The 23,909-nt window shown below is 47.6% G+C and overlaps 1 protein-coding gene across 1 annotated transcript in view; it reads right to left on the reverse strand.

Annotated features, from left to right (window-relative positions):
- LOC142783811 (transcription factor SUM-1-like) overlaps positions 1–23,909 on the reverse strand; it is a 204,221-nt gene that overhangs the window by 162,118 nt on the left and 18,194 nt on the right. Inside the window, exons 2-3 of the mRNA XM_075882419.1 lie at positions 23,325–23,618; positions 20,640–20,768 (exon numbers count right to left, since the gene is read on the reverse strand). Of these exons, the coding sequence (XP_075738534.1) occupies positions 20,640–20,768; positions 23,325–23,618 (423 nt within the window). The remainder of the gene's footprint in view (positions 1–20,639; positions 20,769–23,324; positions 23,619–23,909) is intronic.

Consider the following 23,909-nt stretch of genomic DNA (forward strand, 5'->3'; position numbering starts at 1 on the left):
CTCTAATAACTTTCCTATGCAGAATGTCAGGGAAATAGGCCTAAGATTATCAAGATCTAGTTTCTTGCCTGGCTTGGGAATCATTATGATTGTTGCCGTTTTCCATTGCTTGGGTATCTTACCTTTTCACAACCCAGTTCATATATTCGGTGAGGGCTGTGATAGATTTGTCGTTTAAGTTTCTGAGCGTTTTATTCGTGATCCCATCGGGGCCCGGGGCTGATGTTGTGCTCAGTTGCATAAGTTCCGATCGTACCTCAGCCTCTAATATGGGTCGGTCTAGGGAATCATTTTCTTTACCTTTGTACGAGCTTAATTTCTCTTTGGTTGTATCCCCAATGTATCTCTGTCTGATTTGTTCAAAAGTCCATCAGACATCTGAACAGGTACCATGTTTTAGAGAGACTTATTTGTTTTTCCTTCGCATCACACTTTTCCTCCCATTGTTGTCTGCATAGTTGCTCCGCCTACTTCTCAATATCTTTACTGAGGGTGGCTATCCTTTTTCTAAGGCGCTTGTTGTACTTTTGTGTTTTCCACCGTTTTTCTGGGCTCTTTTTTGCCTCCTACATATGTAGGAGCTTACTGTCTGTGCTTTCTAGTCCTTCTGTTTTTGGTATGGTCTTAGTTGCGATTTGAATATTTTGCTTAAGGTTCCCTAGCCATTCATCTAAGTCTTCGGTGACATCGCATGCTTCCTTCTCTCTGATTTTTCTAAAGCTATTCCATTCAACCATTCTTAATTCTTTGCCTCCTCTTTTTCGTTGACGTGCTTTAAACGTGGTCTCAATTATATAGTGGTCACTGCCCATATTTTCTTGTGTATTAAGCCAATAAGGTTCGATGATATTCTTAGTAAACGTGAGGTCAGGAGACGTGTTTTTGGATACGCTGTTTCCAATCCTAGTTGGGAAAAGGGGGTCGTTTATTAACGTAAGGCCCTCCTGTTGGGCGTCGATCCACAAATTTCTACCTTTGATGTTTTATTTGTCATAACCCCATGCCGCATGCAACGCGTTGAAATATCCAACTATAACCAATGCTTGCTTTTTAGTAATGCTGATCGTTTTTCTAAAAAGTGACCTAAATTTGGTTTTTGTCTAGGACTGCAATAGACATTTAATATGAATAGACTTTCACCACTCTTGTGCGATGGAACTAACTCAACGAGAACATGATCGACATCGCAGATTTCTGTATCATGTTCTATCACCGTGAGATTTCTTCGCACGAGGGTTGTTACGGACGTTATTTCATCAGGGGTACCGTAGGATTTGTAATTCGACAATTTAGCCATTCCTCTAGTTTCCTGTAAGGCGATGACGTCTGGTGCCTCCTTTCCGTTTAGGAACTGTTGTAAGTTACCCCGTTTCCGGCGATACCCATGACAGTTTCACTGCCAAATTTTATACTGATTACGTCGTGCCATGTCTAGAAACGGTCCCTTCTACTGCGATTTAGATTACTTCGGTCGTAGTCGGCCAGTTGTAGGGTTTAGTATTAGTTTTAACAGGGCCTGCTCCTATACACCTCAAATCTGTTTGTGTGTTCTCCACCAGCGTTAGTCGATTTTCTATGCTATCTATTCTTTGTTTTATTTCTACGAGCTGCAGCTGCAATCCTGCGAATTGTTGTTGCATTACCTTAGTAAGTTCTCCGAGCATATTCTCGATTTTCTTTTCCAGGGGTTTTGAGAGATCTTCATTTTCTACAGGAGATATTTCCTCTGCTCTTCGTTTCGCTGCATGCACTCCTGACTCCTGCGCAGTCGCTGGAGTTAAATATGGACTGCACGATGCTATGGAGCTAGCTGACTCGCGCAGCTGATTTTTCCTGAGTTTAGAGTTGTCTTCCTTTAGTTGTTTTATTTCGTCCCTCTGTTTCGCGTTTTCACGGGTGAGTTGCTCTACCATTTTCTCAATATGGTTTAGCTTTTGACCTAGGGTGTACCCTTCCGCCACAACCTCAGGCAAACTCCCAGACCGGAGAGACTCCCCTGATACCTCGCCCACCCAGCTCGCCATTTGTTGACTGCCCCGACCGCCGCCAGGAACCTCGTGGGACTGTCCTTGAGGTGATCTCGTCGCCCTTGTCTTGGATTTGGCCCTTGACCTGGATCTGTGTTGACGAGTGGACCTTGATCTGGATGTGGATCTGGGTTCGTGTTGAGTCCCTTCTCTTTGCCCTTCGGCGTGTCGCGGGAAGGAGCTGGAACGATCTCTGCGTCGTCCCCCTCTGTCCTGGGTGGCGTTGCCATTCTCCTCCGTTGGATTTTCTGGTGCATACCCTTCCCTCCATGCCTGTGTTGATCTAGTGTTCGACAAAATCTTCATTTCTCTTCGTTCATCACCTTGTTGTTCTTCCTTTTACCACCATCTTTTCTTCAAAAGGTACGGGGTCCTAAACCGTTCTTTGCATTTTTTGTCCCCTGTAAGATGACCTTTCCCGCAAAGGCAGCTACTAAGGTCGCACTGGTGGTTTTCAGTTGGATTGAGCACCCCACAACCACGGCAATTCTTGCTGTCAGGCTGTGGGCAGACATCCGCCCGATGTCCAATTCGACCACAAGTAGTGCATGTTTCATATTGCTTCTTGTATAGGAAGCACCTATATTCAGCACCACGGTAGTATACAAAATACGGCACAAACAGCCCTTCGAAAACAATGACCACTGAGTCCGTAAGTCCGATACGTCGTGCATGTAGAATCATCGGGTTCCTCTGATTGACCAAGCTTTTTTCTATGTCTTCTTAATTATCATATTTCGGTATTCCGTAAATAACCCCTTTGGGTGTGTTTTCTGGTGCTGTTACATAAGCGGCTGTAGAATGGCTCTTGTCATTGCTCATAATTTCCTTGATGTTGCTGTATTCCTTCGCGTTGGCCAGACTAGGTGTGCTCATGATCATGGTATTTTGTCGCATGTTGATTCTGAGAGTATCTTCCCCAGCAATGTCAGGCTGTACTTTTGCCGCCCGTAGAACACAGTCTCTTATGAGCGCTAGACTCCGTCGCGTCAAGTCCAGACCTCCTCTTGGGCGTATTACAACCTTGTAATCGTCTTCTGGTAGTTGCGGTTCTTTTGGCACTGGCCGGCGATGCAAAAAATCCTTCAGTCTCCGAGACGCCTCCATGGACGCACCTCCCGCGTTCATGGCTGTTTCCGCGTTTCTCTTGTCTTTTGCCTTCTTGCGTCGTTCATGGGCCACAACCCATCCTTGAGTGTCGTTGTACTCTTCGGGAGACAGCGTCTCCCCCTCAATTTCCACAACATCCATTTCGCAGGTCCACAACATCCATTTTGCAGGCTTCAAACAAGCCAGGGGCCTGGCTTGTGGCCTAGTTGCCAGCGCGTCGATGGCACTGCGTCGGCACTGCGATGTCGTAGCTAGGGCAACGCCATTGTGGGAACTTAAAAGAAGTGTCACGGCTAAAAAAAAGTATGCCCACCTGGCATATACTGGCATCGGACGAATCGGGTGAACGTCTGGCGACAGCTGTGATGGTCTTGAATCCCGTGGTTGTCCTTATTCAGCCGCGAAAGTGAAAAATTGGCAGAGCCCATTCGAGAGGCATTCGAGTGGCTCAGCCCTCTAGCGGCAGACCCACTGGTTGAAGATTAATTTTTTCCATGCAGCCTTTCTTAGTCTACAAGCCCGCGAACAGTCCGCATTCCACCAAGGGTTGGTAGACGGTTTAGAGTTTTCAATGTTGAATACTGATTTATTTAATGGCTCTTTTAAAATGTCGGTAATTTTGATGGCGTCTAGTTCTGCATCATTCGTTTGTTAGATAAAGTGCCTCGTAAGGATTTCTCGAAAGTATTAAAGTTTACTTGTGTTACGGAACATCCCTTCTTGGAGGGTGTTGGACATACCACCTCGAACAATATTGGCATATGGTCGCTACTTGTTCTAGAGTTAATCACAGACCATGATAATATGGAGAGGTTAGCGTTAGAAAAAGTTAGATCGATTACCGAGGAGGACTGATTACACATAAAAGTAGGAGTTTTTGTGTTTATGCATGCAAAGTTATTATTGTTCACCTAATCCCATAAATTTTTGCCATTCATATCAGTTTTAAAACCCGAAGAAATATGATGAGAATTGAAGTCGCCTTTTTTTGGCAATAGTGAACTGCAGTATCTAGGACGGAAGAATTTAGAACACCCGCAAGAAAATAAGCATTAATAAATGAGAATTGGAGGGCCCCAGATTTGTAATGCTTATTGCTAAAATCTCGCTTTCTGAAGCCAATGACTGATAAATAATTTTAGCTCTATGGGCGATTTTAAATGAGATAAATATTGTCATACCTCCACCCCGAGTTAGGCTGTCTAGACGAAATGTGCGGTAATTTTTAATCCTAAAATACTTATTTTTTGCAAGCCAGGTTTCTTTTAAAGCAAAAATATCGGGGGAATAATTATCGAAAAGTTGATGTAAGTCTGTAGCTGCTGGAAAAATGGAGCGAAAATTCTCCTCTAGTACCTTTAAATTCCCTATTTTGAAGAGATACCAGCAGCACTCACTGCTTTCTCTAAGATGCTATCCTTTAAAAAATCCTTTTTTGATGGGTTTTCCTTCTCATATCTCTTATTTCTTGATTTAGGGCTGATTGAGGACCACTGTGCCTCAGGAGAAGCACGTCGTTTCATATTTCTTGAGTCAGAGTCCATTTGTTCTGGTTGTGAGACATGAGAATCGGAGTCCGAGCTCCAATCTAGGTCCTGTACAAGAGGCATAATTATTCTATGGCCAGTGTTCGGCGTGTCTGGCTTTGACATCGAAGGGCCTGGTTCCGATGAAATATCAGTAATCTTAACTGGTGAAGGTAGAGAAGGGGGCACGGTAGGTTGGTTACCTCCCTGCAATATTTGATTCAACAGAGTACTCACAATTTGTGCCAATGACTCCATTAGGCTCACGAATAGAGATGCCATAAGTTTCGTCATGGCCTTTTCCACCGTTGATGTTATAATTCAGGCAACGACGACTCAAGCATCTGGTTTGCCCGGTTGGCAACGGAGGCATAGCCACATGAGAACTCAGAAAGAATAGATCGGGCCTTACGCCGGGAGCATCATTGTTGTTCGATGATCTCTAGAAGTTGCAACTCACATGTCCTCATGGGGCAACTTTCATCGTCAGCCGCGTGATTTCCTCTGCATAGACAGCATCTCACCTCTTGGGTTGAACATTTGTCGGGTTTATGTCGGTCAGTACATGTGCGACACCTCACATACGATCTACATCCCTTGATGGTATGCCCATACTTCCAGCATATTTTGCACTGCAGTGGACGAGGGGATAGTGCATCTACACGATAAATTAGTGGCCAGGCCTTACTTTAGGTCGGTGGAGCCGTGCCGCCAAAAGTCACAATCACTGATTCTGTGGGGACCTTCTTGTTCTTAACGTTTCGCGAGCATCGAAATACAGAGACTGCTCCTGCAGCCGCAAACATTTCAAGTATTTCGGGTGGTGTAAGGCTCAAGTCCACTCCTCGAACCAGTCTCTTCACACAGGCCAAATGGACAGGTAAGAAACAGCTCACCAGATTTGAGGCAAACGTTGTGCATTTTAGAAGATCTGTGATGCAGGCCTGGTCCGGCGAGCAGCACAGCATGCCTCCACGCCCGAATTGACGCACCTCAGTAATCATTTGGTAATAATAGGAAATCTTCCGGAGTTATTCCTGAATTAGTTTCGGATTTTTCATGCGAATAGACTCGCCGCTGGTTGGAACCAGGGCCACAGGAACGCTCTTCAGACCACTGCGCAAAAATAGATAGATTGGCAAATCACTGTTAGGAAGGGAAGCCGACCAGGCAGAATATGCCTGGCCGGGAGAGGAAAGAGACATCAGGTTAATAGGCTTAACAGCACCGCCCGATCCGGCCGCTCCCACACAGGAGGAAGCACGAAGGTGCCCTTGAAGTAGCAGCGGGGGTAGATCCCAAATTGAAACCAGACGCTGGGGCCTCAGGAAGCACCGGAACAAGCACCGTCGCGCCTCGAGCGAAATGGGCAGACGAATGGTTCGTGCTGTCAGTCTTCATCGTCTTCGTTGTCTCTCTCAGCGATTTCCATCTTATTCTTCTTTCATAACTTCCCGCAATCACTCGCTTCCTCGTTTCCCATCTCTAACTTTCATTCCTCGTCATATCACCTCTGCCTGAGTCAGCATCTCATCGACTCTCACTGCTATCTCTTCACATCGTTATCTTCCTTTTCCATTCCGTCTCTCTACCATCTCGAGCTCATCGCATCGTATCTCTGACTCCCCCGTATCGTCTCGTAGTCCCGTTTTGTAGGACCTGACTCCGCCCTACCGGGGCACCAAACCAATCGCCACTATCGACGCGGCATATTTTTTCGTCAGTAGGAGTGTATCATCTTCGATGGCCGCCCCCGCGGCCCACACCAGTAGAAAACCCTCTCCCAAACAAAGCCGAGCAGGTAACAATGTACATACTCAAGCCTCAGAGAGAGAAACGTGCGAGCTGTCCCAATACAATTTAATTACGGGCGCACAATGGTCCCGATGCTTCCGACAAAGTGCATCGTCTGTAATGGCCAACGTCCGGAGTTTGCAGTGTTGTGCCAAAATGTTTTCGGCCGAACCAATTGCCCCGGTTTCTGGTACTTGATGAGCCGATGTCCAGAATGAGTCTCGACGTCTCCACGCAGCTCGGTGTCTCCCGCGAAATTCTCCGCAGCCACCGCTTCTTCGTCATTCGACGCCGCGGGTGGCCATCCGCACAGAACGCAGTAATGAGCCCTGGAGCCACGGAGGCTGACGGAAAGGTGCTGCAGCCGGGTCGCATTCCCCGAACCAACTAAAAGTGCTCTGCTGCTCCCCCATGCCAAAAATCTGAAGGGTGCGCGCGGATTATTGCCATCGTACACTATCACACTGTCTGTAGACAACAAGGCGTCGCCCGGTCCTCCTGTTTGCGCGGGGGGGGGGGGGGGGCGAGAACAGTAGAAATGATCCTTCCAGGTACTCCACTCTGGAATGCCCATTCGTTACACCGAAGGTTTTCTTTTCCTTTTTTTATGCGTAGGTCTAAGAAACGAGCGCAAACATTTTGAAAGGACCGGGGTTCAGTCCGTGTTTGCAGGGACGTCACAATCCCTTCATCTTGCAGAAGAATTTTCCCAGCGGGGAAACTCAAACCCGAGAAATGCGGGTGCATATAGCGCCTTCGGGTTTCGCAGCGAAATTGAGACATTGCGGCAGTCCTAGGAATACGGTAAGCGAACACAGCACACTTGTGATTCAGCCCTGGCGCAGCGCGTCGCTGAGAGGAACCAATCTGTGTCGCTGAATCATCACCCACCACGAAGCAGTTTGATTCCGTATTTCTATCGCGCACAACACACTTGAAACTTCAGAGTCACCATAGAAACTCGTGGATGACGCGTGGACAAAACGCACACTGGTCACAGCTGCTCGTCGGATGGTTTGGCACGCAGCGTTCAGTCATGTGTGTGGAAGGTTCACTACCGTGTGAGAACATCACACACTTCGCCTGCACTGTCCACTCTCGGCCCAACCGAACGGAGGATACACACATTTCAATACGCTTTCATTCCACACATGCACAAAATTTTAAGATCTTATCGAACATCTCAAACTAAACGAAAAGCGGGATGGCGGGAGAACATAGGTCATACAGGCAGCAAAACTGAATTACCCTCGCGTACCATCTCCTGCCCGGCCTCTGCTGCACCTGTCGGTGAGGGAAAGGGACCTTCCACGCGAATTGCGTGTTCGGAATGGCTGAGAACGTAGCGTATATGCTGTCCTATGCAACTGTGACATTGGGCGTTGTACATCAGTACCGATCACGACATCCCTGCCTCCTGACGAGGCGCGACACTTCCGTGCGGGGAGACGACGTGAAACCATTTCAATTTCAACTTTCACCAAGCCTCGTCGATACTGGGGCTGCTTCATCTCTTCCCACAAGCCAGCCCTCCCCGCCTCCTATCGGGGCACGACACTGTTGTGTAGGGAAAACGCCGTCGCTTGTCTGTTATCTTTACTTGTCTCATCTCATCACCTGTTGTGCAGCGTCTATTTAGGTATCTTGACAAACCACCTCGCATAATCTGCCTAGCTTGGGCCAGAGATGCCAGTCACATATCTTTTCTAACTAAACCTCACCGCTTCCCAGACCAGTCCCCCTCGCACCCTCTCTCCGACACGCGGCGAGGTCTAGGTAACCTCACACTCACTGACTGTATGTTCTTCCCCCATCATTAGGTGTTAATCGAACCCAGGTGGTACCACTCACTCAGTGATCAACATCAGATGCCGCAAAACACAATCAACAAAATAAAACAAGTGTACAAGCCAAAGCAAAACAAAATAAAGAAACTCATTCTTCAATACAAGGTCTCCACTAAAGTAACAAGCACAATGACCGAGCAGAAATCATAAAACATAAAATGGCATACAACATTGCGGACATTTATAACCCTAGCAGATCCCCGAGCGCTCAGTGTCTACCTGTATGCAGACCTCTTCCCCGACTCCGAGTCCCGGATCCTCGTTGGATGGTCCGAACTTCCACCTACTCAACTCAGTCGCGCAGTGCTGCATGTGCGAAGCTATCTTATAAGACCACCGCTGCGCATGTCCGGGTTTGGTGCGGTGTATATCGAGTGTGCTGCAGTTCCCCTTTGGCCCCACAAAAACCACCCCGTTGCGATCTAGGCATTCCTCAATCTAGCTTACTCTCTCTAACGTTCGGTCTACCGCCGTGTCGACCAAGACTCCGACAACGGCATCCTCAGAAAACCCATTCTCATCCAACTTTATATCTGCCACTCCTACTGGTAATGCCTCATCGTCTCGTGGGACTTTCGAGGTAGAAACCGCAGCTAAACCGTCTGTATCCGCGCTAGCAACCTCGACATCGACAGCATTTGTTTCGCCCAGCGGCACCAGCGTGCCAGCGTTCCCCCCAAACACACACTCGCTCAATGGCGGAACATCCTCCTCGATCACGGAAATTACATTAACCACATCCTCACAGGGCGAACCGCGACTCGTTTTTGCGGAGCTTGTTTCCTCGCGAATATTTACGATCGCGATTGACCTCTGTGCGTCATCGTCGTGAGAAGGAGTTTCGTGTAGAATTCCAGATTCATATTTTGTCACCATCTCCTTGTCTTTGTGAATGCGGCTGCCACCCGTTGAATTCCACTTTCATCGCCGGTACCGATGGTATTCTCGCCAAAAGTGACCAAACATGCTACAGTTAGAGCACCCGCCGGGATAAGGTAGCTGCTTCGGGAATTCCTGCCAATTCTGTTTCACCTTATTGCGTACTGCCAAGCTCTCCACAAGTTTTCCGAAACGGTCAAGGCGGCTATGCATCTCATGAACATCCGTGTCCTCTTCTACGTATCGAACGGGTAACGAATGGCTCCGCGACACTTTCTCATTCTGTTCCTCCTTCGCCGCTATGGCAATGGCCTCGTCAAACGTTTTCGGGTCCCGAGAGAGAACAAATCTGCGGACCGGATCCCTCGGGCCCAATAAAAATTGCGAGAGCAATTCCTCGGCTAGAATTTCGCGGCGCAGTGAAGCTTTCACCGGATCCTGACTATCGGAGCTCGCCAGGGTGGCGGTCCCGAGGATGCGCAAGCGCCTTGCAAATGACCGCACCTCCTCATCTGCCCTCTTCCTCGCGTTTAAAAACTTTTCTATTTTAAAGATAAGTGGCTCCGTATCGAACCTCTTGAGGGCCAAATATTTGAACTCAGAAAAAGTTGCAGCCGCAGCGACGTCATCATCCCACCTCGCAAAATCGTGCGCCACGCCTACCATCTTGCATCGTGCTATGCAGACCAGCTCAGTATTCCGCCATCCACCCAAGCGACCAACCTGCTCCAAAATTTCCAAGAAGACCCCAATATCCGGACCCGTATCACCTTTCGTAAACGATGTAACCATGTCCGCTAACATTAGCGCACTTATTTCTAGTGGGCCGTCTCTGTCGGTCATCTTGGTAGCCTGCTCGTTCATTTTGCCGCCTCTCCTTCCCTATAACGAGGGTGAAATCTAGCACCGTTGCCCCAGCAGTAATCCCACCGCTGCCACCACTTGAGACGTCCCCACTACGCCACCGATCGCCAAAGAGAGTGAAAACCCCTCAACCCCTTTTTTATCTGGTTCCCTCTTGGCTACGTGTCTCAATCCCTTTCCACATACAGGGATTCGTGCTGGGGCCGGGAAGTAAGAGACGCTACGACGTGTTCGTGTTTACTGATTCAATTAATTTATTACTAACTGCAAACATCGTATACCCGCGTACATCAACCACTACACATGATTTAGACACTCGCGAAATTCGACACAGGGCAGGCACATAAAGAAAGCAACTGCAACAATGCAAGGGTATGCATATATAAAGAAATCACACGACGACACAAATGATGAAGTTATCAATGAATAAAACCACGCAATGTCTTAACGCGCCGCTTCCCTGCCTGCAAGGCTCGTCTAAATAGGGTGCATAAAGTTCGTCTCACGAATGGTCCGTGTTGTCAGTCTTCATCGTCTTCGTCATCTTCGTTGTCTCTCTCAGCGATTTCCATCTTATTCTTCTTTCATAACGTCCTGCAATCACTCGCTTCCTCGTTTCCCATCTCTAACTTTCATTCGTCATCATATCATCTCTGCCTCAGTAAGCATCTCATCGACTCTCATTGCTATCTCTTCACATCATTATCTTCCTTTTCTATTCCGTCACTCTACCATCTCGAGCTCATCGCATCGTATCTCTGCCTCCCCCGTATCGTCTCGTAGTCCCTTTTTGTAGGACCCGACTCCGCCCTACCGGGGCACCAAACCAATCGCCACTATCGACGCGGCATATAAGAAATGTCAGTCGGAATGTATCATCTTCGACGGCCGCCCCCGCGGCCCACACTAGTAGAAAACCCTCTCCCAAACAAAGCCCAGCAAGTAACAATGTACAAACTCAAGCCTCAGAGAGAGAAACGTGCGAGCTGTCCCAATACAATTTAATTACGGGCGCACAATGGTCCCGATGCTTCCGACAAAGTGCATCGTCTGTAATGGCCAACGTCCGGAGTTTGCAGTGTTGTGCCAAAATGTTTTCAGCCGAACCAATTGCCCCGGTTTCTGGTATTGATGAGCCGATTTTCAGAACGAGTCTCGACGTCTCCATGCAGCTCGGTGTCTCCCGCGAAATTCTCCGCAGCCGCCGCTTCTTCGTCGTTCAACGCCGTGGGTGGCCATCCGCGCAGAACGCAGTAATGAGCCCTGGAGCCACGGAGGCTGACGGAAAGTCAGGCCGGACCCGGCACAGGTGCTGCAGCCGGGTCGCATTCCCCGAACCAACAATAGGTGCTCTGCTGCTTCCCCGTGCCACAAATCTGAAGGGTTCGCGCGGATTATTGCCACCGTACACTGTCACACTGTCTGTAGAGAACAAGGCGCCACCTGGTCCTCGTGTTTGCGCGAGGGGGGGGGGGGGGGCGAGAACAGTAGAAATAATCCTTCCAGGTACTCCACTCCGGAATGCCCATTCGTTACACCGAATGTTTTCTTTTCCTTTTTTTATGCGTGGGTTTGAGAAACGAGCTTAAACCTTCTGAAAGGACCGGGGTTCAGTCCGTGTTTGCGGGGACGTCACAACGTTCAGGCCTCCGATTGTAGTTGCTATAAGGTGAATAGTTGGGACCATAAAAAGATTCACAATTTTGCTGCTCGGGTGAAGCAATGTATGCGATAGCAGCAACTTAGAATATAACGCTGACAACGGCAAGTAGGTCGTCACATGCTGTGCTCTGCTCAAGCACAAATGAGGTACTAAAATACCACACAAAAGACAAGAGCGAACTGAAAAAGTTTACCGCTCGACGCTTAACGAGCTGTTCAAATAAAAATGACGCATGTAACGTAATCAAAGGTGCAGGTGAGTGCAAACTAACAAGTGTTCCCCTGTTTATTATACTTTTTCTGTGTATAAAAAATGCTTTTTTCACGCAAACAGGGTTCGTGCCGATCGTGCATCCCCGATCCTCTCACTAACCTTACCAAGGCCGACGTGGAGTTCAAGTGGGAAACGCCACAGGAACACGCTTTCCAGGAGCTTAAACATCGCCTCCAGACGCCTCCGTTACTTGCCCATTTCGGCGAATTCGCCGAGACAGAAATACATACTGACGCAAGCAGCGTAGGTCTTGGCGCCGTTCTTGTGCAAAGGGCTGACGGACTTGAAAGAGTTATTAGTTACGCCAGCCGATCGCTATCCAAAGCAGAAGCAAATTATTCCACAACAGAAAAGGAGTGCCTCGCCATCATCTGGGCTACGTCGAAATTTCGCCCATATCTCTACGGCAGGCCCTTCAAAGTTGTGAGCGACCACCACGCCTTGTGTTGGCTAGCCACTTTGAAGGACCTTTCAGGTCGCCTCGCACGATGGAGCCTGAGACTTCAAGAATATGACATTACTGTCATTTACAAGTCCGGCAAAAAACACTCCGACGCCGACTGTCTCTCTCGTGCGCCTGTCGACCAACCGCTACCCGACGACCCGGATGACGACTACTTCTTGGGAACGATAACTACCGACGACTTCGCTGAACGACAGCGGGCCGACCCGGAACTTAAGGCCCTAATAGAATACCTCGAAGGCAGGACCGCCGAAGTCCCGAAGGTATTCAAGCGCGCACTTGCGTCGTTTTTTCTACGAAACGGTCTTCTACAAAAGAAAAACTTTTCACTGCTTCGGGCTAAGTATCTCCTTGTGGTGCCTTCAGCCCTGCGACCAGAACTCCTGCAGGCCCTGCACGACGATCCGACGGCAGGGCACCTCGGTGTTTCTCGCACGCTGGCGAGGATACAAGAAAGGTACTACTGGCCGCGTCTTACCACCGACGTCACTCGTTATGTGAGGACATGCCGCGACTGTCAGCGACGCAAGACACCGCCGACAAGGCCAGCGGGACTTCTGCAGCCAATTGATTCACCTTGCCGACCTTTCCAGCAGATTGGTATGGACCTACTGGGGCCGTTCCCGACGTCGGCTTTCGGAAACAAGTGGATCGTGGTAGCTACCGACTACCTCACCCGCTACGCCGAGACAAAAGCCCTGCCTAAAGGCAGTGCATCCGAGGTAGCTAAGTTCTTCGTCGAAAATATCGTCCTACGTCACGGCGCCCCGGATTGTCCTTATCACCGACAGAGGAACGGCATTCACTGCCGACTTAACTCAAGCGATCTTGGCATACAGCCAAACAAACCACCGCCGGACGACAGCGTACCACCCACAGATCAACGGCCTCACCGAGCGGCTTAACAAGACGATCGCCGACATGCTGTCAATGTACGTCGATATCGTACACAAGACGTGGGACGCCATTCTTCCGTATGTGACCTTCGCATACAACACGGCGGTTCAGGAGACCACGCAGATATCTCCATACAAATTGGTCTACAGAAGGAGCCCGGCAACGACACTCGATGCCATGTTACCCAACGTCACCGACGAAGAAAACCTCGATGTGAGCGAGTACCTTCAACGCGCCGAAGAAGCCCGACAACTTGCGCGTCTTCGTATCAAGAATCAACAGACGACCGACAGCCACAGTTACAACCTTCGACGACGCTTCGTGGAATACCAGCCGGGTGAACGTGTTTGGGTGTGGACGCCGATACGCCGACGTGGACTAAGTGAAAAGCTTCTGCGACGGTACTTCGGACCGTACAAGGTGGTTCGACGTCTCGGCCCACTTGATTACGAGGTTGTCCCCGACGGCATCACGAACTCTCAACGACGCCGATCGCAACCTGAAGTGGTCCATGTCACGCGCCTCAAGCCGTTTCATGCACGTTAACAAACTGAAAGAGTGTTTTTTTGTATTATTGTTGTATCGTAATTTATTCATTGTACTTTCTTGCATTATTATTGTACCTTCATCTTTAGTTAAAGCATCGGGACGATGCCTTTTTTTCAGAGGGGGGCAATGCCACGTTCCATTTCACAAGTTTTTGTTATCGTTCCGAAACACCACACGATTCTCGGCGCAAACCGCGCCTGCAGGTTTCAAGAAGGTTCCGGACTGTAGTAGATCATTTCGATAAGATCACGCCCACTGTTCGAACGGTACAGATTGTTCTGGAACCTACGCCACCGCCAGCGATAACGCTAGAACATTCGACGGCAAGGGTATAAATGCCGACGCGCTTCGCCGCTTGTCAGTTGTTGATCGAAGGCCGACGCTCCGTTCGCCGCTATCAGTCTGAGACTGCTATCTGTGCGAGACTGCTGCTGTAATTGGACTTTCTGTTTACCGGGCACAGGTTCGCCCAAATAAACAGTTAAATCCCAACAAGAAGTCTCCTGTCTTCGGTCACGTCACGACCCCGTGACAATATTAACAATTGAGACACGTATGTGTATTATTTTTTTTGCATAAACGCCCCTATGAGGTGGTCGAGGTGGTCACATTTCTATAAAAAAGTTAACAAAGAAAGCAAGCTCTCATACTTGAAACCTTGATGAAAATTATGAGTGATTATTGGTCCACTGCCAGCTCGCAATAAGTCCACGTGCTACGTGACGCCAAACAGGCAGATAAAAGGTGTTCCACACTCGACGACATGGATACTGGAGGCACTGACTGACACTGTATTGCTTCATGTGCATATATACACATAAGCGGATATACTCTATTCCTGAATTATCGGAGAGCCTTCAACACGGTGTCATATCTACTCTTACTGTTTAAACTTACCACCCTGAACATCAATAAAACTTTTAAAAAATGAATTGAAAGATACGTCTCTCAAAAGAGACAAAGTGTAGTATTAGATGGATAATTCTCCGAATATGCAGATGTTACCTGAGGGGTCCCACAAAACTCCGTTTCGAGTCCGCTATTGATCTAAATTCAAAGCATTTCTCAGCGAACTTCAGCGACTTTGAATCTATCTATCTATCTATCTATCTATCTATCTATCTATCTATCTATCTATCTATCTATCTATCTATTCAGCTAGCTAGCTGCCTACGACTTTCAGCTTTCCTGGCCGTTTCGACAATGCTCGGCAGGTCGCGGGTTCAAATCCCGGCTGCGGCGGCTGCGTTTCCAATGGAGGCGGAAATGTTGTAGGCCCGTGTGCTCAGATTTGGGTGCACGTTAAAGAACCCCAGGTGGTCTAAATTTCCGGAGCCTTCCACTACGGCGTCTCTCATAATCATATAGTGGTTTTGGGACGTTAAACCCCACATATCGATCAATTATCAACGTTTAGACAATGCTGTCGATATGAAAATCGGTATGGCATAACATTACTTCATGACGAGCTTAAGTGACAAGTAATAACATGAAAATCATGACATGTATGTCATGTATGTCATAATTTACATTTCATCGTTTTGCTGCTCTTTCGGTATCTTCGTTCACACGACATGTCGCAAAACTGGTATGGTATGACATGCCTGCAAGGCGAACATAAGTGACAGACCCTAACGTGGAAATCATGACATGCATGTCAAGTAAATGATGAGGACACGCCACGCTCATGGTGTGCTCACGGCCGTTTCGATAGCTTCATATATAACAAATTTGGTATTACGGGCCGTGAATGAATGAAGAAGGTATATGATGGGTGCAAACATGATAATAACTACATTTGTAACATCTAAAAACATGGCAACATACCACGCTCATGAAGCGCTCGAGGTCGTTTCGCCAGCTTCACCTATGCCAAAATTTGGTATTGCGGGACGTAAATGGATGTTGAAGGTATATGACTGGTGCAAACATGTTAATCATGACATGCGTGTAATGTACGAACATGACAACATACCACGCTCCTGAAGCGCTTGAGACCTTCTCGCTACCTTCACATATACCGAATTCGGTATTACGTGACTTGAATGGACGACGATGGTGAAGGACACGTCCGAAGAGGATAATTTTTACATGCGTGACATGTAAGATATCACCACAAGCTATGCTCATAGCGTGCTTTCGGTTGTTTTGCTCGCTCCACATATACCAAATTTGGTATTATGTGACGTGAATGGACGACGCGAGTAAATGATATGTGCAAACATGACAGTAGACACATGGAAGTCATGTACGGCATAATTTACGTTTGGCTCATAAAGTTGTGCTGAGTTTAAAGTGACATATCCACCTTTTTTTATTACCCCGCCACGGTGCTCTATCGGTTGCCAGCACTCGGCTGCCAACCCGCAGGTCGCGAAATCGATTGCCGTCTGTGGCGGCTGCATTTTCAATGGAGGCGAAAATGCTTGAGGCCCGTGCGCCCATGTTTGGGTGCATGTGAAAGAACCGCAGGTTGCCTAAGTTTTCGGAGGTCAACACTACAGCGTCTCTCATAATCATTTCGGGGTTTTGGGACGTTAAACCCAACATATCAGCCTTTTTTATTCGTGCTTCATATTTGAATACCAATGTACGTGTGATCTGCCTTTTTTTCCATGTTACTTGTATCTCTGCTGGCATTTATTTTGTATAGGGCTGTTTGGGGATCATTGTGTCGTGTACAAAAACATATTCAATCGCAAGTGCACCCAAACTCCAAAAAACACTTATCACTCATTCATCGCTGGTGTGTAAATTGGAAAATAAATTTGAATAAAACAAAGTGTCTACATATTTGATTTCCTATGAAGATGAAACCATTTTAGTCTTGGTACCACCTGAACAATGTGCAGTTGAAACAAAATAGTGCAACATGAGTATCTAGGTGTGCTTTTGAAATGTTCATGGAAGCCTCATGTGGACACTCTCATAGCCAAAACATGTAAGGTTTTAAAATTTCTTTGAAAAACCCTGTTATGTTCGCGTGTGAATTAAAAGCACATGGTGCACAATACTTGCATCAGGACTATCTTGGAATAGCAATAAGTCATGTGGACCCCGGTGAAGTAATCTTCATTGCTGCTCGATCAAATTCAATATCACGCCGCCAGGATTGTCTTGGGATGGTGCGGAAGAAGGGAGAGCTGCACTGCAATGAGGGCTGATCTAGGGTGTCAGTGTCTTTTTGATTGCCGTCATGAACAGATTTTGATGATTCTTTATTTGAGTTACAGTAATAAAACTGTAAATAAAAGAGAAAGTTATGTACACAAACCTCATTACATACAAAACACGTTTTGATCATTGTCAATGTCCTGGAATACCCAGCTAAAGCGAACATGTATGCAAAATCATTTTTGTTAGAACAATTGAACAGTAGAATAAGCTAGCGTAAAAGCAAGTGCGTAATGCGAACGAAGTTGTAAATAATTCAGTGAAGCTTTCCTTGTAAATGGCCACACTGTATATATAGACACTCGATCTTGACCTCTAAGATTGTACCCGTGGGAGATTCATCGTGCGCGTTGGTTAACATTTAAGTTCACTGCGTGTGCGTAAACTGAAAGCGGACATCGGGTCTCTGTGTGCAATCGGAGTCCTCTCTCTCTCATCGCTCACTATAGCAGCGGTTGGCATGTTCCCGTAGGAAACACCGGTTGATCATTGTTTGCTTTGCGCCACCACAGTTTTCTCTCCTGCGCAACTCCGCGATGAGTGCGAGCGTCATCACCGCAGCCATTGTAAGCATGAGCGCCCGCTGCTTCGCATCAGCAGATTGTTTACTTTAGAAAGAGATTATGTCAGTTTCATTCAGAAATTACGCGTATAAGCAGTGAAAAATAGCGCCGCGCAAAATAACATATCTGACTATTACCGCGTAAGTCACTGGCTAGTAAGAAAAAATAAAAATAAACAGTAAAATAAGTAAAAAAATGGAGACGAGAGCGCTTCATTCTGTGAGAGCGTGCACAAGTGAAAGATAAGCAACTTTTTTCTGTGCAAGTCAATGGAAGGCATGGTGACGCATCCTTTCCTCAAACGTGCAATGTGGGCCGCCTCCACATTTTCTGCAGTAAGCACGTTTCTGTCCTTAATTTTCAGTAGATACCTGCTGCGTTTTGATAGTTCGCGTGCAGGCAGCCACACCCGCACACGGCGCACTGAGAAATCCATTGTTGCCGCTGTGCACGTTTTATTGGTGTTCACGTAGGCGTACATCGAGTCATCTCGAAGTTTGGCCAACGTAGTTCGTGCCGGATGACACCGGGATGACGTACACCACGTTGTCGGCACACGGTACGAATGAGTTCCTGTAATTTATATGCCAGCCAATTTTTTTTTCTTTTGTTGGCGAAGGACATTAGTTCGAGTGGTTTCTCCAGCTTGGACACCAAAAAGAGAACTTTCATGAAGCGCCTTGCCCTATCTTCTTAATGTGGCAGGAAATATGATGTAGCGGTCCACTTCCATCATAGCTGTCTTCTTCCCCGTGTGCTGGCGGTCATTACGCTGATCGTGTTTTTTTTTCGATATGCTAGCCAGCAACAGAAGCAAGAACATGGTCTGGATAACAGGCCTTCTCGAGGTGGTCCACCTGACCTGCAAAGCTATTCGCACACCTGGTGATGAAGGACATCCCTTGAGCTTCCAAGTTTTACAGCCTGCGCTTTTGCATATTGGAGTGGGTTGAACAGAAACGGCTGCTTAGCTCTGAGCTGATACTCCCAGTATACATGCTCGTCTATATACGATGGAGCGCAAAACGGAATGCTGAGCCGTTTCTGCGCTTGTCTGTGCTTTTCTCTCCTTTCGTGCTTCCGCCCGTTATTTGCGCAGTACATTATGTATCATTGCAAACTCGCCCAACTAGCTAATCTTGGGAAATACAAACGGACTTCTATAAACCTAAGGCGCTCAACTTCCGGAACCTCATGAGTGAGTACCAGTTGTCCGGGGAGGGACTGGAGCACCTAAAAGGTGGGGGGTATTGCTGATTGAACGAGTTCGACCAAAGAATAAAGAATAATTGGAAAAATCATCGACGTATTGGCACTCCCAAAGTACTTTCATGCCTTCCAAGAGGCGTGCCCGCATAAAGCAAAGGTGTAGCTGCCAAGAACAAGTCACTGGCGGTAGGGGTGACACAGAAGTTGATACAAACACTTTCTTCTTGAATAAATACGTCCACCTTAGCTAGAACGAAACCAGCTCTGGAAAACCACCAGTGCGCACGCTTGCCTTGTTCTGTAAGGGCAGGTTCATGCTCGCGGCAAGCCTGCCGTAACGGTGCAGTGCGGTGGACCGGCCGCCGGCGACGCCCACAGGAGAGCTGTTCGAATTGCACAGCAAGCTCCTCCGACGGACATGGCTGCCCTTCCGAATGCAGTTGTCGCCCGCCTCGAATCTATCAAGCTGCTGCCATGCGCTCTGTAAATCATAAGCTCCGAACTGACACTTCCATTTGCTTTACACTCATGTCCTTTAGCTTCGACAACACAGTAATCGAATCGATTCGGCACCGTTTTTGATAACCGTACTGAAATAATTGATGTTCTAGTCCTAAGCAAGCCTTCCCGAATCTCGGAGGGCATACATTATACGTTTGCTAGTTGTTGCTTATGCTGGATAGCCAGCGCCACTTGCCCAAACGCCTCTTTTGTGGACGTTATTTTAAATCGTCGCGCGCTTTTTCAAATACCGGACACGCGAAAATGCTCTATTCACTGCTGGAACCTAGTCTCGGAACAACAACCACAACATATCGTGTAAACCGCGGAGCAAGAAGCAACTTGCAGCTCGAAGTGTTCCGCGGCAGGCACAGGCAATGCGGAGAGGCGAAAGCAGACGACGCGGCTCAGCCATGTCGCTCTTCCGTCGCTGATTGGCTGAACCACTCTCCGCAAACGGCACGAAAATGAGTCCCGGACTCATTTCTCCAACGGCGAAGAACGCCAGATGTGCGCGAAGCAAAGAGCTACGCACGGCTGCCTGAGAACGTCAAACGTCAAACGGCGAGGCATGCTTGCCGCACCGTGAACCGACCCTAAGGCAACTGCTCTGAAAGGGTCAGTACACTCTTCTAGGCACCTCATGACTTCATTGTGATGCAGCGAATGGCATAGGTTCTTAATTTCGATGCTAAATGCTTTAATTTCTTTATCTGACTTTTGCTTCAAAAATCTGACAGCAGACACAGAGCTTTTGCAAAAAACCGATCGTCGACGTTCATCAGGCCAAGCTGCTGTTGCCAAAACAACGCGACAGACTTCTCCCACGTTCTGTGTTTAGAGTCAATAAACTGCAAGGTGGCGCCAGGTTTACGCGTGTTGTCTGACACAGAAGTTTTAGGGCACACGCTGGTGTCTTGATGACGTTCAGAGCTAAGTTATGCAATTTCAGATGCTCGCAAAGTTGCAAAATTTCAGTACATGTATGTGTTTTTTTTTTCTAAATAAGATATGTTGAAAGTCAGTGCTTGTCCGTATCAGTTATGTTTTCGTGCATTCGTCTTTATTTTCGTGTTGTTGAACTTTTCTTGCCAATGGGCTACCAACTCGCTCGAACACTCACGTTAACCCTCTTTACAAACATTGAATACGTCGGCAAGTCGCTATCTGTGTAAATTCAGGTGCAATGTGTTTGTAATAGAGTTTTCGCAAAACAGAGCCCATAACCTAACATAGAGTCTGATGGCATGAAATTTTCACCGATTTTTTTACCTCGATATAAGCTATTGAAACAACGTACCTGCGGTGATTTCGCTGAATTGGGCTTGGAAGCTTCAAAAAGCCTGTTTGCCGCACGTGCACCATCAGCCGCTTCAAGCAGATCTTCCAATCCTTCGATATATTCAATGGCGTTGCGCAATATTTCGACCTGGGCAAGCAAAGAAAGACAGAGTCGTCAAGTAAATTAGTCAATGCAACGCCTGTAAACAGTATTCAAAGAAGCAAAAACACGCCAGCGACCACGCTTGTGTCACACACACGATTGCCTAATACCGGGACGACGCACATATAACACTTTGCCGAGAATGTTACTCATGACAAAAGTCTCGCACGGAGCAAAAGCATGAATCTCATGAATTAGTTACGACACTGCCATACACTTTCACCTAGCAAGTGCTGCATTTTATATAAAGACATCGTTCCAAGAACACTATCGAATCAACTCGCTCAGCTTTCCATACTATTACATGAAACTTCTGCTTAAGTCACACCGAAAACAAAAGATTAGATTTTTTCTTAGCTCCTAATACTCTAAATAGCAAGGTTGTTGAGCAAAATCTTCGAATTTCATCTTGTGCAACATGCAATAAGCTTCACAGTTTATAATGTTTTTGATGTACACTTCGATGCTTAACTCGAATGCTAGTGGAAGTAAGCAGGGTCCAAGCCCGAGAAAATGTAGTGAGCTTCACTGACCTGCTGAATCAAAACAAAAGTATCGGAGGTTTTACGAGTGAAGACTACAATAGCATGCATTATTAGGCCTCCGCAGTAAAGGACTTCATATTATTTTTTATCCTGTTTTGTTATTCAATGGGAGCTTAAATTCAGACACAGGACTGTTCTCGCATTTCACACAGCATTTGGTACGCAACTCGACTTGGGGACACCATACTGCACAAGTTTTACCGATCGAAAATGTGAGCTGGGCAAGTTTGTACATATCGGTGTTTACCACACATATACACAAAGCAAACGCATTGTTAAAATGCATTTGTGTAGGACTCGCTTGCTGGATTCCGTGCCGACCGGTTGTGCCCTCGCGATCTCCGGCGTCAGCGTACCTCTGGCCGACTGGGCTCGCCCTACGTCACCTCCTGACGCCGACGACCTTCGACGACAGTGTAGCTCTGACCGACTGGACTTGCTTTACGCCATCTACTGACGCTGACAAGAGCTCTCGCAAGTGGTGCCCCATTCTCGGACTCCTGTGACCGTGTTGCCATCTTTCCTATCTCTCCTATCCCCTCGATTCGTTGTTGCTTTCTGTGGCTTACTACCTCGCGTCTCTTCCTCTTTTCTACACCTTTACTCCTACCCATTTGATCCCTCCTCACCCCCATCCCTTGTAAGCTACTGTTGAGGTGTCGCTCACTGAAGCAGACAGTTATGGGGCTCCCTTTTCTCTTCCTTTCTCTCCTATGAATCAACAAAAGGCACTTATGCTCGTTTTCTAACTACACTTTTATTCAAAATGAATGGGTGACTGCGAGCGGGTTGGTGTGACTCGCTTGCTGGATTCCGTGCCGACCGGTTGTGCCCTCGCAATCTCCGGCGTCAGCGTAGCTCTGGCCGACTGGGCTCGCCCTACGTCACCTCCTGACGCCAACGACCTTCGACGACAGTGAAGCTCTGACCGACTGGACTTGCTCTACGCCATCTCCTGACGTCGGCAATAGCTCTCGCAAGTGGTGCCCCGTCCTCGGACTCCTGTAACCGTGTTTCCATCTTTCCTATTTCTTCTATCCCCTCGATTTGTCGTCGCTCTCTCTGGCTTTCTTCATCTCTCTTTATCTCTCTCTACCCCTTTATTCCTATCCTCTTAATCTCTCCTCACCCCCATCCCTTGTGAGCTACTGCTGAGGTGTTGTCGCACCCTGATGCAGGCAGTAGCGGGGCTCACTTTTCTTTTCTTTTCATTCTTCTAAACGTGAACACTCCCCCCCCCCCCCCCCCGAGCGGGTGGGTATGCCTGTCATCGGCGTAATTGTCCATGATGCTTTTTTCATCAAGCCATGGTCATTTATTTTTTTCAGCAGTGCTTTCATTTACTTTGATTCTATGGGGATTGCTTAGGACTGTTGCTTTGGTAACTGAAACACCTCCTGTAAAGGACATATAGCCGACACAAGCACATACTGGAATGCTGTACGTACTATATTCGTCGTTCATAAACTCTTGAGCTCTCCTTGCAGTCGCATTCTTGACTTTTTAATTAACTAACATTTTCACCGTACTTCTCCGCACAGTGTAAATAGAAAACTTTTCAACTAAATCACAGTTGTCAGTGCTGGTACTTAAAAGCTGTGGGCCATTCGTGGTACATAAAAACCAAGGTGACGACATCGTACTTTCCTCAAGGAGCACCCAAGGAAGGGGAGAGTCAAAAGCCATACATACCACACGTGCTAAGAGCGAATTAGGCGACCACTACGTGACAAAAAGAAGCGTGTTCAATTCTAACAATGGTACCACATTGGCAAAGGAACGGCGATGAGGTGGAATAAAATTTGAAAATTATAAATTGTCTTCTCTAACCGATCTGCATGGTTTCCGGCGGCAAAGTATAAGGCCATTGTATTCGTTCACCGGTGTGCTGACGATGACAACCGCATAGGTCAAAACGTTTATGTTTTGTTATTTTTATTTACTCAGTAATGCCAGTGATAAGAACGTTGAGTAGGCAAAAGATGAGAAGGCTTACCTTGGGCAGTCTCTGCGCGGGATTCGCGCAGGTCCTCCTCTTGAGTGCCTCGAAGGCTTCGTTGACGCGCCGCAGCCGCCTCCGTTCGCGCAGCGTGGCCGCTCTCCGACGATCTACGGCCATCGTTCGGCGCTTGCACGCCCGACAGGCCCAGGCTAAGCAGCGTCGAATACCCGGTGCACCGTTCCCTGCCGCTCCGCATGGCGCAAGAACGTGCTGCTCGGTAGACGACGGTTGGCCCGGCTGCTCTGCGGGACATGGCTGTCGGGGTTCCGGGCTGCGGCCGTCACTCACCTATTGTCAGAATACGGATATGCATGCTATTGGATACATGCAATATGTTCATCGTACTTGGTCCTGTTTCAGAGATCCCTACGCGTCATGAAAAGACAGTTTCACAGGAGAATACAAAAGTGGCGCTTCTTTTCAAAACGAGACATATGCAGAAATCCAAACTGGGCTGAATTTTCTCGTAGCGTAAAGCACCCCCTGGGAGCTTTAACTTGTAAAGCAGGTGCAATCAAAATTGGGCCAATTCCTGATGGTAACGTGAAATAAAAATTGCACTATCGAATAATAAATGAA

The sequence above is a fragment of the Rhipicephalus microplus genome, unplaced genomic scaffold (genome assembly GCF_043290135.1).
Source record: "Rhipicephalus microplus isolate Deutch F79 unplaced genomic scaffold, USDA_Rmic scaffold_12, whole genome shotgun sequence".
Taxonomy (NCBI): Eukaryota; Metazoa; Arthropoda; class Arachnida; order Ixodida; family Ixodidae; genus Rhipicephalus; species Rhipicephalus microplus.